The sequence below is a fragment of the Didymosphaeria variabile genome, assembly GCF_027946475.1.
Source record: "Didymosphaeria variabile strain IMI 356815 chromosome Unknown scaffold_10, whole genome shotgun sequence".
NCBI classification, from domain to species: Eukaryota; Fungi; Ascomycota; class Dothideomycetes; order Pleosporales; family Didymosphaeriaceae; genus Didymosphaeria; species Didymosphaeria variabile.
This window is the reverse complement of record NW_026611629.1, coordinates 585,628-599,934: the sequence shown is the minus strand read 5'-3', so window position 1 is coordinate 599,934 and position 14,307 is coordinate 585,628. Positions and strand designations below refer to the sequence as shown.

Sequence of the window (14,307 nt, the reverse complement as noted above, 5' to 3'; positions counted from 1 at the left end):
CGCAGTGGACGCCACTAGCTTCACTCGGCACGAGGGCTTTCCGCAAGCACGGTCCTTGTTTGCGGGTAGGGCTGCGTTCGTGCCACCGCACACGCCAGCTCAAGGAGACCTCATCTATTCCAACGTGCGTTTCATTGATGTCATCACGCGAGTGAGCGAGCGAGCATCGAACGGAAGGTGGGATATCATGGCAAGATTATCGGGCTTGCAGAGGGATGTGTTGAGCCTGTATCGGCAGTGTTTAAGGGCCGCCAGGGCGAAACCTGCTGTGAGTGTTTCAGACGATATATCGAATTGTAGTCAAATGTGGATTGAGGCTAACGTGTGCTCGTGTGTTTCACAGGCAACTCGCGAACACTTCAGGTTTCTGGCTAGGTGAGTTGCTCTCTTCTTTGTTCGCCAATGCATTGGCAAGAGATTGATGGCGTTGACTGTGGGTAGAAACGAGTTCCACAAGCATCGCGCGGTGGACAGGAAGGATTTTGGGACCATCGAGTATTTGCTGAGGAGGGGAAGGAGACAATTGGAAATGTATGAAGAGGCGGGTGTGAGGGATGTGCAGGGCTAGGGCTTGATAAAGATCGGCGCTCTGGACTAAAGTGGGAAGTTCACAAATGGAAGACACGCGCAGAAGGTGAGAGATTGATAAATTGATTCAGATCTTTTTTTTTTTTGGCTGCGAGATCACTGACTGCAAATAATCAGATGGTTGAAAGGTCCACGCGTGTGCGTTTGAATCGCGCAGAAAAGACGCCTTCACAATCCACTTGCGAAAGTTCGTCAAATATCTATGTATTATCGACATTGAGGGGACGCAATGTACGCTTTTGTCGAGACATTTTGTTGCGCTACATGCCGTTGCCTTACGAGTCGCCTGGGGTCACTTTTTGTAGTTTGCAATGCCAGATCTGCGAAGAAATTCGGCTGCTTGTGATACATGGCCTAGGTCATGCAATCGTACTGTTGTTGTGGTGAGCGAAAGCGGACTTCTTAGTTGAAGGACTCGGTGACGGAAGCTTTCTACAATATCTCGCGCGTGTTGCCTGTATTTGTCTTCAAGTTGTATCTAGCTATAAGGGTGGGAGGCTAGCATTGACCTCGCTAATCCTGCGCATACCCCGGTGAATAGCTATTCCAACCAGGCGAAGTATACAGGGCTCGAACTGCTGGCGATCCTACCCAACCTTTGCTCATATACTACTAATGCCATGCTCAAAGGCGTGCCCTGAGATACAAGCTAGTAGAACCAGAAAGATTCGTAAATGTCCATTCACGAGGGTATCTAATATCGTTCAAGGACCCCACTCAAATCAGTTCGTCCAGCACCAGTGATTGATGCGAATTTCAGATTAGCTCCCAAGAAGCCCTTGTGCATTTCCCGAATCACACTATCTTTTGTACGTCGAACGGACCTCCAGTAGTCCAATGTATCCTTATCGTGTGTCCGCTTCCTGAAGGTATATGTCCAACGGATGAGTTTGTACGCGGAGAGCGGTTCAGTCTTGTACTCTACATCGAACGTCTCGTCTCCTGAGAGGACGCGGCCATGCTCCTGAACGGCATCCTGGATGAATTCTTGAAGTGACTTCAATCTCATCTCGCGAGAATAATGAGGCCTTATGCTCTGATCTGGCTCCATTGGGTTCATCCAAGTGAAATGTTCTACGAAAGTAACGACCTCTAGATGCTTTAGAGCGGAGAGAAGACCGGATATACAATGAGGCAAGTCAACTTCATAGTCAGCCACGAATCGATTAGTCCGCTGAATGAACTCGATCTTGAGATTCCGGATACCACGTAATTTGCGTTCAAGCTGGAGACTGGAATGTGAGGGGAAGTGGCGCGCTTGATCCTTTGCTACGCCGTACCTTTTGTGACCGACAAGACCGTACTCGAGATTAGTGATAGTCAGTGTCTGGATATCATTGATGGGTCGCACAAGGTGCCTATGCATGCCATGAAAAGGATCGAAGCATCGTGACATCACGAGGGTGCTCTTTAGACGTAGCTGGGCGAGTCCCTCGCATAACATTTGTTTGTTTGCTAGTAACCACGAAGGAAGGCTGGCGGGCCCCCATATATAATCCACTTCATAGCCTCGCCGCGTCTGTTGGATGGGATTATTGTCATAATCACCGTACACGAGGATCATGTACGGGGATTCGAGCCAATGGTCGGGAAAACCCCGCCATCCCCCATAATAGCGCTCTTCCCAACCATCAGGTTGGCGGTAGTTGACTTGAGGTGTGTTCTTCCAGAGCTCATGGTATACTCTAGTACGCAATTCAGGCGGTAGCGAAAAGAACTGTGGAAGCTCATTCGATCGCTTTTGCTTTGCGAGACGGCCCATCTCCAGAATTTTCGCGACTTCGCGATCGATCCAGTCGTGACGCACCTTCCAGTCGATGAACCCAATTTCCTCATCATATTCGAATGGTTGCTCCTTGATGATAGTGTGTGGTTTCTCTGGCTCAGGGAGACTGCGCTCAAACTTCCCATCGGCTCGTTTCATCTCCTGCTGGGCGACAGCTTCAATCAATTCCGTGATGACACGGTTCAAATGAATACCACGAAAGTACTGTAGGGCTGGCTCGTTCGAACACGATAGTGGGATCCATCTTCTTGGGCAACTCCTCTGCCGTGATAGCTTGGAAGAGAAATGGGTTCGAGAAGAAACTGAAGCGAGGCTTAGACCTGACGACAGGTTGCATCATGTTTTTCATCTCCCCACATTCAGCTGTGGCGCGCAACGAACTTGCGGCTGCAGAGAGATTGAACCAAGACTTACGATCGATGGAGGAAACCACCGCATCGGTCTGTTTGTTTTCTTCGATTGGGCGCGGAAACTCTGGAAATACAATGACATGTATGCTGGCTTTGGGTTTCACGGGGCCGGGACCTCTACAGATCAGCTGGCCGACCATTCTGAGGGGTTCCGGTTGAAAAATGATGTTGGGTTGATGCGGAGTGTAGAGCTCGAGTGCTTCATGCAGACCGAGGAGCAGCCCAGTAAGCAAGGCTAGGGTATCCAAATTGAGTATGTTGAGGTTGAAGTGGTGCTTGAGTGCGAAGTGTGGATTCGTTTCGGCAGCGAGGCGTAGGCCTCGGTGAGAAAGGAGGGCGCCTCAGCGCATAGACCACTGCATAGTATAAGGTAGAAGAGCGGGGGCCACGGTACCTTAAGTTAGTGAAAGATGACGAGGAAGCGCTGGGTATACTTTCACTACTTCTTGCCCTGGTCCAAAGTTGATGCCAGGGTTCATGTCGCCTGGTGCACCTAATAATGTGTACCAGTGAAAGTGCACTCACACTGGATGTTGCCAACTATACCGCCGCGCAAGAGTATAGACGCCCTGAGCGCTGAGCGCACGATCAAATACACGTGAAGGCATGATATAATCAAATTAATAGAGATCCGGGTGAGACAGTGGGCATTTTGGAAGCTCTCGCCTCAGGCCAGGAAAAGTTGTCCGCTTTGAACATGAACATGTGTACGTGTCAAGTGGCATCTAAGGTGATGATTCTCGCGTACCATGATTACGATGGACTTGACGGCGAGGTCAAGGCAGGCGCTCTTCCATATAACTCCTGCTTGCCATGAATACAGACATGATCAAGTCACGCGCGAGGCGCATCGAGACAGGATGGCATGCGCTTGAGCCTCAGCGCAGAATTGCCACCGAAGCGTTTTGAAGCGCGCCATTTTGCAAAGCATAATGGCTATAGGCGCGACATGACGCAATTCTGAATGCTGTATTGGCAAGCAGGTGTACCGACGTGTATTCGGACAAAAGACGCCGACCAGTGTCCATGTGAGGTGGACTACTTGCCTCGGAGTGGGTGAGGGGCTGTGGCCATCAGGTGCTCCTTGCAAACTGGAGCCTGAATAGTGGTGTTCATTGACAGGTCGTTCGCATAGGGCCAGCAAGTGCAAATGCTCATAGTTCTCGCTTTTCATGTCGTACGGGAGAGGCAGGGTTTGGACGTTGTAGGCTGAGACTGTGCAAGAGTCACTTGTGGAGAGGCCGATCTCGGGATGATCGGCGTCGGCTTACTGCATTGAGGACCAACATCAACAGCATACATTTAATCATCGAAACGCAGCTAAAACAATTCTGGTTTCATGCTGACAGATGCTACAACCTTCTGAAAAGAGAAGTTTATTAACGGGAAGAGCTGTGTTCGTGCTATTAATTTCTACTGAGAGGCGGGGTCGCTAGTGCAGAAATGTATCTGTGAGTACTTGCTACGGTGTATTCACCATCTTGCGTTCTCTCTCGTACAGTTACCGAGTGCTTGCATAGCTGTCGTCCACAGATGCGCTGCATGGTGCCTTACTCCCACCACGGCAGATCAGTCTGGCGCAGGGTGTTGGTTCCGCAGTGAATTTCTCCTCCATGTGAATGGTGGCTCAACCAATCATCAATATAAGTAACAGTCATTCCAGCTCTAGCATATGCTGCCTCGATGTGAGACATCCATACGTCTTGACCATCGACCATTGGACCCCAAGGCTGAGGGCAGAGATACTGGTCTCCAATGATGATACCGTTCACGGTGGCTGGAACCAGACCAATGAGCTGCCTCTCACCTTCGATGACAGGCCACCAGTACACGTGCAGTCCATCTGGTCTGATAAACTCAGGGCCGGGAGCTGCGTCTTCGAAGAGAGCCGGGAGACGGATGACGTCCTTGTGGTCGAGCGGGACTTCACTGAGGAAAATGTCTAAGTTGGCATCGAGGTGCTTCTGTGCGTAGGCCTGATTCTCCTGGAAGGTTACATTGGCGAGAAGTTCGTCAACGCTCATGGTCAGGCCCGGTTGCGTAGGGGGATCAGCTTCCAGAGTTGCGGCTCGGGACACATTGTAGCTTTGCGCCATCACACCGCCATGGCCTGCTGCTGACACATTGCGCAGGATCTCCAAGCCTAGCCTAGTATCTCCGATAGCTAGAGTCCATCCAAGTTCATTGTCATAGGGAAGGAATTGAATGATTTCATCGACGTGTCCAACGTTCAACCAACCGGTCTCGAGGATTAGAGGCATCTGCACCTCGTTACCGTACAGAAGATCCCTCACAGGCTGCGAGGTGAGCTGATCCCAGTGTTTCCCAAAGATGGCACGCCCAGCTGGGTAAGTTCGACCCTTCTTTGATCGGTGAGGCGGAATCGTCTCCAAGTTACCATAGCTGTTGATGGTGTCATAGCCAAAGCCTGTGCCAGTGTTACTTCCTGGCTGGAAGCCTCCTACGCCCGGGCCTCTCAGCTGTTCAAAAATCTGGCGGCCACCAGTACGTGTAGACTGCGCTGACCGCATCATGATGCGAATAGCGATAGGACCGTTGGGCCCAGGCATACTAGCATACGCAGGCTCCAGGATATCCTGGGCCCAGATATCAGATGACTGGTTGAACAATAGCAGTGGATTCTCCAGCCCTATTTTCTGACGCGCAGCATCGATCTGTGCCACGAAATCGCTCTGGACGAGGTTGGTTTCATTGGCTGCTGAACTGACCAGAGTCTCCACTCGCTGCAGAGGATGATGTGTCAGGACTGGTGCTACTTTCATCGCAACCTCATCCGTCGAAACCTTGGCTGGGACCGAGTAAGAGATGGCGTCTGTAACCTCGAAATGGACGGTTGCATGGCCGTCCCAGACAGCAGCATTCTTCACGAACTCCCTGCCATCAATAGCAAGAACAAGCCCTGCACGCAATTGAGTCGCATTGAAGTAGAGCTCGCGGTCGACCAATCGCCACGACTTGGTTGCGTTAGGCTTGGAAAGATCTTCTAGCACAAAGATACGGGTCCGATCGTAGGCAGCTTGCGGCGTGGTGTATACTTGAGCCGTGGCATTGTCGGAGATATCTGCCATAGGCACTGTCCTCAAGGGCGCAAGGTATTCAGGGGCCAAGAGGAGGTGACCAGATGCGTCATTGCAGTAGGCCAGCTCATCATTGCTCAGAGGGTTACCGGTAAGATCAGTGGTTGCACATCGCATTTGTTTGTCGCCGACATTGGGGAGGAAGATTGCACCGTGCGTAGAGGACCAGAAGGCCTTGTCTGTCGAGTCCGACGTTCCTTTCAGATCCACGTGGCCATCGCGATTGGTGTCGGCGCGAATGTCGGCTTTGAGCGTAGCAGTTAAGCCAGCTTGAAGGCTTAGTGCCAATGCGAAGAGACCAATCCGTTGCCTCATCTTGGGATTGGCAAAGACTCGAGAGGTAAAAGGCTCGACTTGATTGTAGAGGAGTTGATGATCGCTGAGCTGCGGTGGTACCTCGTTTTCCGTGGAGATTTCGCTTCCTTATATACTTAGATGGTTGTCTACATGTAGCAACATCCTCTCGGTGGTAGGAACCCGAGATCAGTCTTGCGGTGCACGGGTCGAAGTATCGGCAGCACGCCCACGCTCCTTCCTTATCGTTCTGTATGTTGCCGTGATAGATAGAATGAAAATAAGGCATATTCCTATCTAAAAGGGCGACGGCAAGAGTATGTTGCTGAATCTGTTACAGAAGGTATGTTACTGAATCACTTATCGAGGCGCGGTGCTCAAGTCCATTGCGCGGCGGGCAGATACGAACCCCATTCTTCTGCTCCGCCTTGCAGGTGTGATGTGGAGGACGCATGGTAAGTGGACGGTACCTATCCGAGTCCCCTCAATGTTTTCTACGTTAGAGCCAAAGATGCTTAAATCCGGTAGGAAGGGGAGTACCTAGGAAAGGTGGGTCTTTCACCAATAGTCACGGCTTGGGCCTTTAGGCCACCAACATTCCATGTACAAAACTTCTTGGCAAGTGGCTCTCTTACCACTTGGCATCCGAATCACTCCACTTGCAGCCATACGACTCATGCTTTCTACCACTAACTTGGGTGTACAGATAGCTCCATTTGAGACCACTTGCATTTATCCAGAGGCGGTGCGCAGATAACGATCGAATAATTGACACATACCACCTCACGTCCAGGCCGGTCATGCCAGATATCATAGCCTTGTGTTATACAGCGCCTGTCATAGCTTCCAGGAACTGGCAATAACTGGTATTGAGAGCCGTAAGTACTGAGCAGCCGTCACTTAGCCCGGGATGCTTCACGCGATCATTGTAGGTATCGCTTTACCAAATCATGACTTGCGTACGGCGTCCACGCGGAAGTCGGTATACTATCCTTTCTTGGTGATTTATAAACGGGCGGACGGAATATGAGCTGTAAAAGATGGGTGATCAAGCCTCCTGCGAGATAGTCAACATAAATATTTGAATGCCACGATCTCCAAGCCGCCGCATTGAGATAAATGCACCGAGTCTGTACTAGATGCCTCACAAGCGCGTCTTGCAGATGTTCATTGTCCTGGAAACGTGGAGGATCTCGCATTAGGCTCGCGGTTTCCCCCACCTGAATGACGGCATAGAACGGGGGCAACTTATCAGAAGAGCAAGAGGAGTCTTTGAAAAGTTGATAATGCTGCGGTATATAAGCTTAGCTATGCAAGTTTTGGGTCTCTGCAAAGCAAAGCTTTCCAGTGCTCAGTTGCAACCTGAGGTTTACCATGGTAGAAATTCCGACACGGAACGTGCGAAAATGTTTCCTCTTCGGTCTGCTTTCGCTGGCTTCAGCATACCCGGTGCCACCAACAGTGATTATGCTCTCCAAAGCTGATGAAAATTACCTCGCTTACAAACACTGTAGACGCTCAGCATCGTTGAAGCAACCATTGAAGACCTCCAAGGTGCTCTCAGCTCCGGCCGGACGAACGCTGTGAAACTTCTCGCAAAACACCTCAATCGGATTGCGCGATACTCCCGTCGCGGACCGGAACTCAATGCTGTTCCTGTTCTGAATCCAACCATGTTCGATGCCGCGCAGGCTTCAGACGAATTCCGTGCCCAAAATGGTGGAAAAATCAGGTCGCTTCTCGAAGGTCTGCCTTTCACAGTGAAGGATAGCTACATGCTCGCCGGCCTTCCGGTTGCCGCAGGGTCTCCTGCATTCCAGAACTTGACTGCCCATGACGATGCTTTCACTGTCGGTCAACTTAAGAAAGCTGGTGCGGTGGCTATTGGAAAGACAACTATGCCTCCTATGGCCAACGGCGGGATGCAGCGAGGTCTATATGGAAGGGCGAACAGTCCATATAACGAAGATTTCTTGACTGCAGCTATGGGGTCAGGCTCTTCCAATGGTTGCGGTACTTCTACCGCGGCAAGCATGGCTGCCTTTGGTATGGCCGAAGAGACTGTATCATCAGGCCGATCTCCAGCTTCTAACAACGGTCTCGTGGCCTACACACCGTCCCGTGGTCTTCTGTCTATCCGTGGCAATTGGCCTCTGCAAGTAATTGCGGATGTTGCTGTTCCTCATACGAGGACTGTCGGTGACATGTTAGCCGTGCTCGACGTGCTCATGACTACTGACAACGATACGTTCTCGGACTTTTGGCGAGGACAACCTTACGTCACTCTGCCCCGTGTCGAAGACGTAAGACCAGATTTCTTTTTCACATTAGCGAACGCCACTGCACTTGCAGGAAAGCGCATCGGTGTGCCCAAGATGTACATCGGTGGTGAAGACCCGGCAGCCATCCCAGTCTACAGTCGTGACTCAGTCATTGAGCTCTGGCGTGATGCTCGAAAAACACTCGAGTCCCTCGGTGCCACCGTAGAAGAAGTCGACTTCCCCGCGGTCACCAACTACGACCGTCCCCCAGCCCACAACGAGGTGGGAACCAAATGGCCTCTGCCCAGCTACTACAACGGCAGCAGCGGACCGAACTACACCGATATCAATGGATACGCGTGGGACAACTTCTTGTACATGGTAAACGACACAAGCAGTTTCACCACGCTTCTCGACGTGAACGCTAGCCTCATCTTCCCCCAAATTCCAGGAACCCTTCCTGATCGCTACGGTAACACCTTCAACAACCGCACAAGCTCGTATGACGACCTTGTCGAAGCTGTAGCGCGCCGCAACGGCCGCAACATATACGATTTTCCTGGCCTGGATGCCCACCTCCAGGCGCTGGAAGATCGCCGCAAGCGCGACCTGGAAGACTGGATGGTTGAAAAGTGTCTCGACCTCGTCGTCTGGCCCGCTGCAGGAGACATTGGCCACGAGGATGCTGAAACCAACGTCACCGCCTCAGAAATCACGTGGCGAAACGGTGTGGCGAGGTCCAACGGAAATGCAGCGATTCGGCAGCTGGGCATTCCTACCGTCAACGTCATGATGGGTGCTTTGAGCGATATCCATATGCCCATGGATCTCACATTTGCTTCTAAAGCGTACGACGATATGGCCCTGCTGAGCTATGGCTATGCTTTTGAGCAGGCGCACAAGCAGCGCTTTGCTCCTCCACGGACGCCTGCGCTGGACACGGACCTTATCTATACGAACGGTGAAAGCAAGTACAGCGGCAGCACAGAGGCGCCCGAGTTGCACGTGCAAGTCGCACGCATTGACAATTTCACAATCTCCATCTCGGGCCATGTTGCGCACCACACGAGTAGCGAAGTCGAGGTCTCTGTTGACGGTATCAGTACGCAGGTCTTCCCTTGTGGTGATGAAACCTGGACTATTACAGCTCAGACAACACCGTGGTATGCGGATGAGTTTCCAAGGGTGTCTATTCCGGACGAGGGGCTGGCAATGGTTGTTGTGGTGGTGTCTGCGCCTAACGGGAGATCAGATGGGAGCATGTTCTTCATCTAAGAAAACTTGTCATGGGGTGGTGAAACGCAACGATGTGACGGAAAAGGTAGAGAATAAACGTATCCGTATGTGTGCTGCAGGATTTCGATGACCGAGAGTATGTGCATTGCTCAGTCTACATGGTCCCGTCAGTCAACCAAGGAAGGCCATCTACAGCCTCATCCACCATGTAAACACCTCGCACGCTTCTGCGCAGACCGATCATCCTCGTCAACTTGGCCCACTATCTTCAAGCCGTTCCCACATTGCGTTGTGCTTTCCCCTCTCTCTCAGTAATGCATCCGCTTAGACAATATACCGTGCTGTCATTACCCGGCATCGGTCACCGCGTGCATGTTTCTTCCGGGCTGGGGCAGGCCCAAATGGCGCCTCAGCAGCTCGCTGTCTCGAAGATGATGGCATGTTGCAGAAGGAAAGGCAGTATGAGGAGGGCAGTGTTGAGAGGCAGATGCGGAGGATGTGAGAGGCAAAGCAGGTACATGGCACGTGTGCAACTCTCTTGGAAGGAAGTGATCACACACCAGATGCGGAAGGCGCCTGACACTCTCACTTGCTGCGTACCCCGCCACGCGCAATGAGGAGGTGCACTGCATCGCGACCAAGGGCAGCAGCACCGGCGGCGGGCGACTCGGCATGACGCCTGCAGCGGGCGCGCTCTCCAGCCTCGTGGATTGCCGGGGACGCAGGCTGCGCTGGTCAAAGACGTGTGCTGGATGCTGCTGCTGCGGCATCGCAAGCTCCGCCCTGGCGCGCTCGCAGTGCATCTGTTCCTTATCATTATCGGCGCGCCCCGGCTAGCCGTCTTCGGCATCGGCGGCCTCTTAGCTATCCCAGTGACTCGCAGTGCTCACCCAACAACGCGCCCAGCGCTGCTTGTCGTCCTCCACTGCGAACCCTACTTCCTCTTCGCTTCTCTCCTATCTTTCCTACATCGTTGCGCCTGTCGAAGCCCTAGCCACCCCCCTTTGCGACCTTCCTCCTACCTACTTGTGGCGCCTCGGCGAGCTGTTCCGCTACAGCTGCCTACCACCCTCGCTCGCCATCCTCTGCACCTATCACACCTTTCGCCTGCGCCTCTGCCTGTAACTTCAGGCCTTGGTTACCATCGCCGTCCTCTTCCTCGAGCCCCGCAGCAGCCTGCTTCCTCCCACCTCCCGCCACGCCACGTCGCATACCCACGGTCGAACCAACATTCTCGACCGCCCTACGACAGTGCTACGACCACGCAACCGCGGGTGCCCTCGACGCTCTTTCCTCCTCGCCACTGCAACTTCATGCGCAACGTCCTTACACCGAACCTATATCCGCATCTTCGACGATAGTTAGAGCAAGTCGGACACTGCAAGAGAGGGGTCGAGACCACGCTGGTCGCCCAGCGACGCCATCATGGCAGCTCCTTCCAACAACCAGCTGCGCTCACGCAGGCCAGCTCCTGCGAGCCAGTCCTCTTCCTCGCCCGACATGATTGGCAACTTCAAACGGCTTGAACACATCGGCAAAGGCAGCTTTGCGGAGGTCTATCGCGGCATTCATGTCGTACGAAACCCCTCTTTCATATCGTCCCTTGTTTCAAGGCATGTGGAGCATCTGCCTGATTATTCCCGTTGCAAATTCGCCTTGAGCTAGTGCTAACCAAACTTGTTGTATAGGAAAAGCGTCAATCTGTCGCCATCAAGTCGGTCAACATGAGCAAGCTGAACAAGAAGCTCAAGGACAACCTCGCATCCGAAATCTCCATTCTGCGCAGCCTGCTTCATCCACACGTCGTTGCCTTGATCGATTGCCATGAGACGCCCTCGCGGATGCATATAATAATGGAATTCTGTGAGCTAGGGGACCTATCGTCTTTCATCAAGAAACGTGCCGATCTTGTAAACCACCCATCGACCCAGCGAATGATTGAAAAATACCCGAATCCTGAAGTGGGAGGGCTGAATGAAGTAATCGTTCGACATTTCGCAAAGCAGACGGCCAGTGCCCTGGAGTTTCTCCGCTCTAAGAACTACATCCATCGTGATCTGAAACCGCAAAACCTACTCCTGAATCCGTCATCCATGTTCTACTCCCAAAGCGGCATACTCGATCGTATGCCTCTGGCCGCCTCCGCCAACTCGTTGATCCCTGCCGCTGGTGTAGAATCTCTTCCTATGCTCAAGATTGCTGATTTCGGATTCGCCAGAATACTGCCAAACACTTCCCTCGCTGAGACGCTCTGCGGCTCGCCGCTGTACATGGCACCAGAAATTCTGCGATACGAAAAATACGACGCAAAGGCTGATCTGTGGTCTGTAGGCACGGTTCTATTTGAGATGATGTGTGCGAGGCCACCATTCCGGGCAAACAACCACGTCGAGCTTCTCAAGAAGATTGAAGACCGGAAAGACCAGATCCGTTTTTCAGAGGGTCTTGTCGCTAGTAGGGCAATGAAGAACCTCATCCGCGCCTTGCTGAAGCGCCAACCTCTGGAGCGCATGTCCTACGAAAGCTTTTTCTCGGATCCGGTCATTCGCGATGAGATTCCTGGTTTGGTCGATGAAGATCTCCCGCAATCGGCGTCGCAATCTATCGCGCCAGAGCCGATCGCTGAACCTAAACGAGCGCCTAAGATGCCTACTGAACTAGATCGGCGAGCTTCAGAAAGTCCGTACTCTCAATCGCCCAGAGGGACCAGCTATGGCACTACACCACCGTCGCGACCCAGCTCTCGGCCAACTTCTGGTCAGTTCACGGCCGCTCAGCTTCGACCTACTTCAGCCGCTCGTCGATTGAGCAACACTCCGCAGTCGCCGGTGGAACAACATCCCTCGCAACGCGAACAACGACGGCCTAGTCTAACTAATGCTGCTACTGCGCCGATCCGTCCGGCCACCCTGCATGACCAAGTTGTTGACCCTTCATATACCGGAAGCAGGCGCCGCGTTTCCCGCGACGAGGTCCTGCCTCCGCCCTCCGGTCTGAAGGAGCACCTCGAACGTGAGCGTATGCCGCAGCGGCCCGAAGTTGCTATGAGAGAAGCAGCGGAGCGGGCTGCTCAGGATACTGCTATTGACGAAGGGTTCGTCTTCGTCGAGAAACGACGAGTGGAAATCGATGCACTGGCGGACGAGATAGCAGCAAGCCCACAAACGACGAGGGATCGTAACATTACTAGAGAAACTGCATTGAAACGGCGAGCGACAACTCAAGGCTCGCCGACATCCACCACAGGCGCGACGGTTCCATCGAGAGCGATTCAGATTCAGCAAAAGCAGACCGCTGTGCATCAACGAACTGGCTCGTATGAACGTCGCTACCGGCCGAGCTTCGAAACTGCGACCTCAGCGCTTTCCAAAGCCATGAACATGGTCAATATACGAGGCCTTGGACTTTCGCCGCCGTTGATGAAGGGTGCATCTCCACCTCAAGGTTACGCTGGTTTCCCAATTTATCCTACAGCTCAAAGCAGTCTCCTACTGGTAGGAGAAAGTGGAAAGGCTCCAGATAAAAGCGAAGATGCATCAATAATCAAGAGGATTGAGCAGCTTGCTCAGCTTAGCCACGTGGTATATGGTTTCGCAGAAGTCAAGTACAAGCAACTTGTACCGGTTGCGCCAAGTGATCAAGGCCTAGGCATTGGAGCAAGGGGCGTCAGGAGGCCGAACAATGAAGAAATTGAAGACGATGAGGATGATGACCTGACTCCAGACACCATCCTGGTCATCTCTGAAGAAGCTTTAGTTCTCTACGTCAAGGCTCTCGGAATGCTCAACAACGCCATGGACATCACCGCAAGCTACTGGAACCGGACTGGCCGTGGTCCATCTTCCGAAGGCGCCAGCCGCGCGGCAATGAACACCGAACGCTTCCAGGATGTGGTCAAGTGGCTTCGCGATCGGTTCAACGAGTGCTGTATTAAGTCTGAAATTGTCGCGCGCAAGCTCAAGCAGGCACAAATCCTGCTCCCGTCCGACCATCCGAGCCATCCCAACAATCGATCAACGGCTTCCGGTTCTGCGACCACAGTCGGCTCTGCCGATAACATCCTTCTCACGACGGGCGTAACAGCAGAGAAACTGATGTACGACCGCGCCCTTGAAATGAGCCGAACCGCTGCTGTCAACGAGCTTGTAGGAGTTGATCTTCCGGGTTGCGACTTGAACTACTGGACCGCCATCCTGATGCTGGAGGCGATTCTCGAAGACGAGGACGAGTCTTCGAGCCAGAAGCTTGGCAGCGAAGAGATTGACGGTCTTGAGAACGATGACCGACAGGCTATTCAAAAACGTAAGCTAGGCTCCAATGGCATCGTTACGGACGTCGCTAACTTGGAAACAGTTCTAGAAGGCATGAAGGCTCGTCATGCGGCACTGAAGAAGAAGCTGCAGCTGCAAAAGGCGCAGAAACGTGCATCCATCACCAGTGCGCCTGCACCTCATTCCGCTACCCGCAGCTCGCCCTCCTCTCAAGGCACCGCCCGGTGATATACATTCGCATGAAAGACGTACGTTGTTGAATACTGTCTCGCATCTCTGCATTTAGCATTTTGTCTCGCAAGCATTGCATTATCAGGCGTTCAGGTTGGCGCACCAGGTATCTATCTCCCCTTCTTCCTTTCC

The 14,307-nt window shown here is 52.7% G+C and overlaps 4 protein-coding genes across 4 annotated transcripts; 2 read left to right on the top strand and 2 right to left on the bottom strand.

Moving 5' to 3' along the window:
• Window positions 1-1,282: 1,282 nt before the first annotated feature.
• N0V89_012240 (uncharacterized protein) lies at window positions 1,283-2,924 on the bottom strand (the record flags this gene model as incomplete). The annotated part of the gene is made up of 2 exons (XM_056220962.1): window positions 1,283-2,586; window positions 2,906-2,924. The coding sequence occupies 2 exons, from the start codon at window positions 2,922-2,924 to the stop codon at window positions 1,283-1,285; spliced, it is 1,323 nt and encodes a 440-aa protein (XP_056064949.1).
• A 1,410-nt stretch (window positions 2,925-4,334) lies between these two features.
• N0V89_012239 (uncharacterized protein) lies at window positions 4,335-6,197 on the bottom strand (the record flags this gene model as incomplete). Its single annotated transcript, XM_056220961.1, has 1 exon — window positions 4,335-6,197. The coding sequence occupies one exon, from the start codon at window positions 6,195-6,197 to the stop codon at window positions 4,335-4,337; it is 1,863 nt and encodes a 620-aa protein (XP_056064948.1).
• Window positions 6,198-7,550: 1,353 nt separating this feature from the next.
• Window positions 7,551-9,712, top strand: N0V89_012238 (uncharacterized protein; the record flags this gene model as incomplete). The annotated part of the gene is made up of 2 exons (XM_056220960.1): window positions 7,551-7,637; window positions 7,691-9,712. 2 exons carry the CDS (start codon window positions 7,551-7,553, stop codon window positions 9,710-9,712), a joined length of 2,109 nt encoding a protein of 702 aa, XP_056064947.1.
• A 1,386-nt stretch (window positions 9,713-11,098) lies between these two features.
• On the top strand, window positions 11,099-14,172 carry ATG1 (Serine/threonine-protein kinase; the record flags this gene model as incomplete). The annotated part of the gene is made up of 3 exons (XM_056220959.1): window positions 11,099-11,248; window positions 11,362-13,975; window positions 14,027-14,172. The coding sequence occupies 3 exons, from the start codon at window positions 11,099-11,101 to the stop codon at window positions 14,170-14,172; spliced, it is 2,910 nt and encodes a 969-aa protein (XP_056064946.1).
• Window positions 14,173-14,307: the final 135 nt, after the last annotated feature.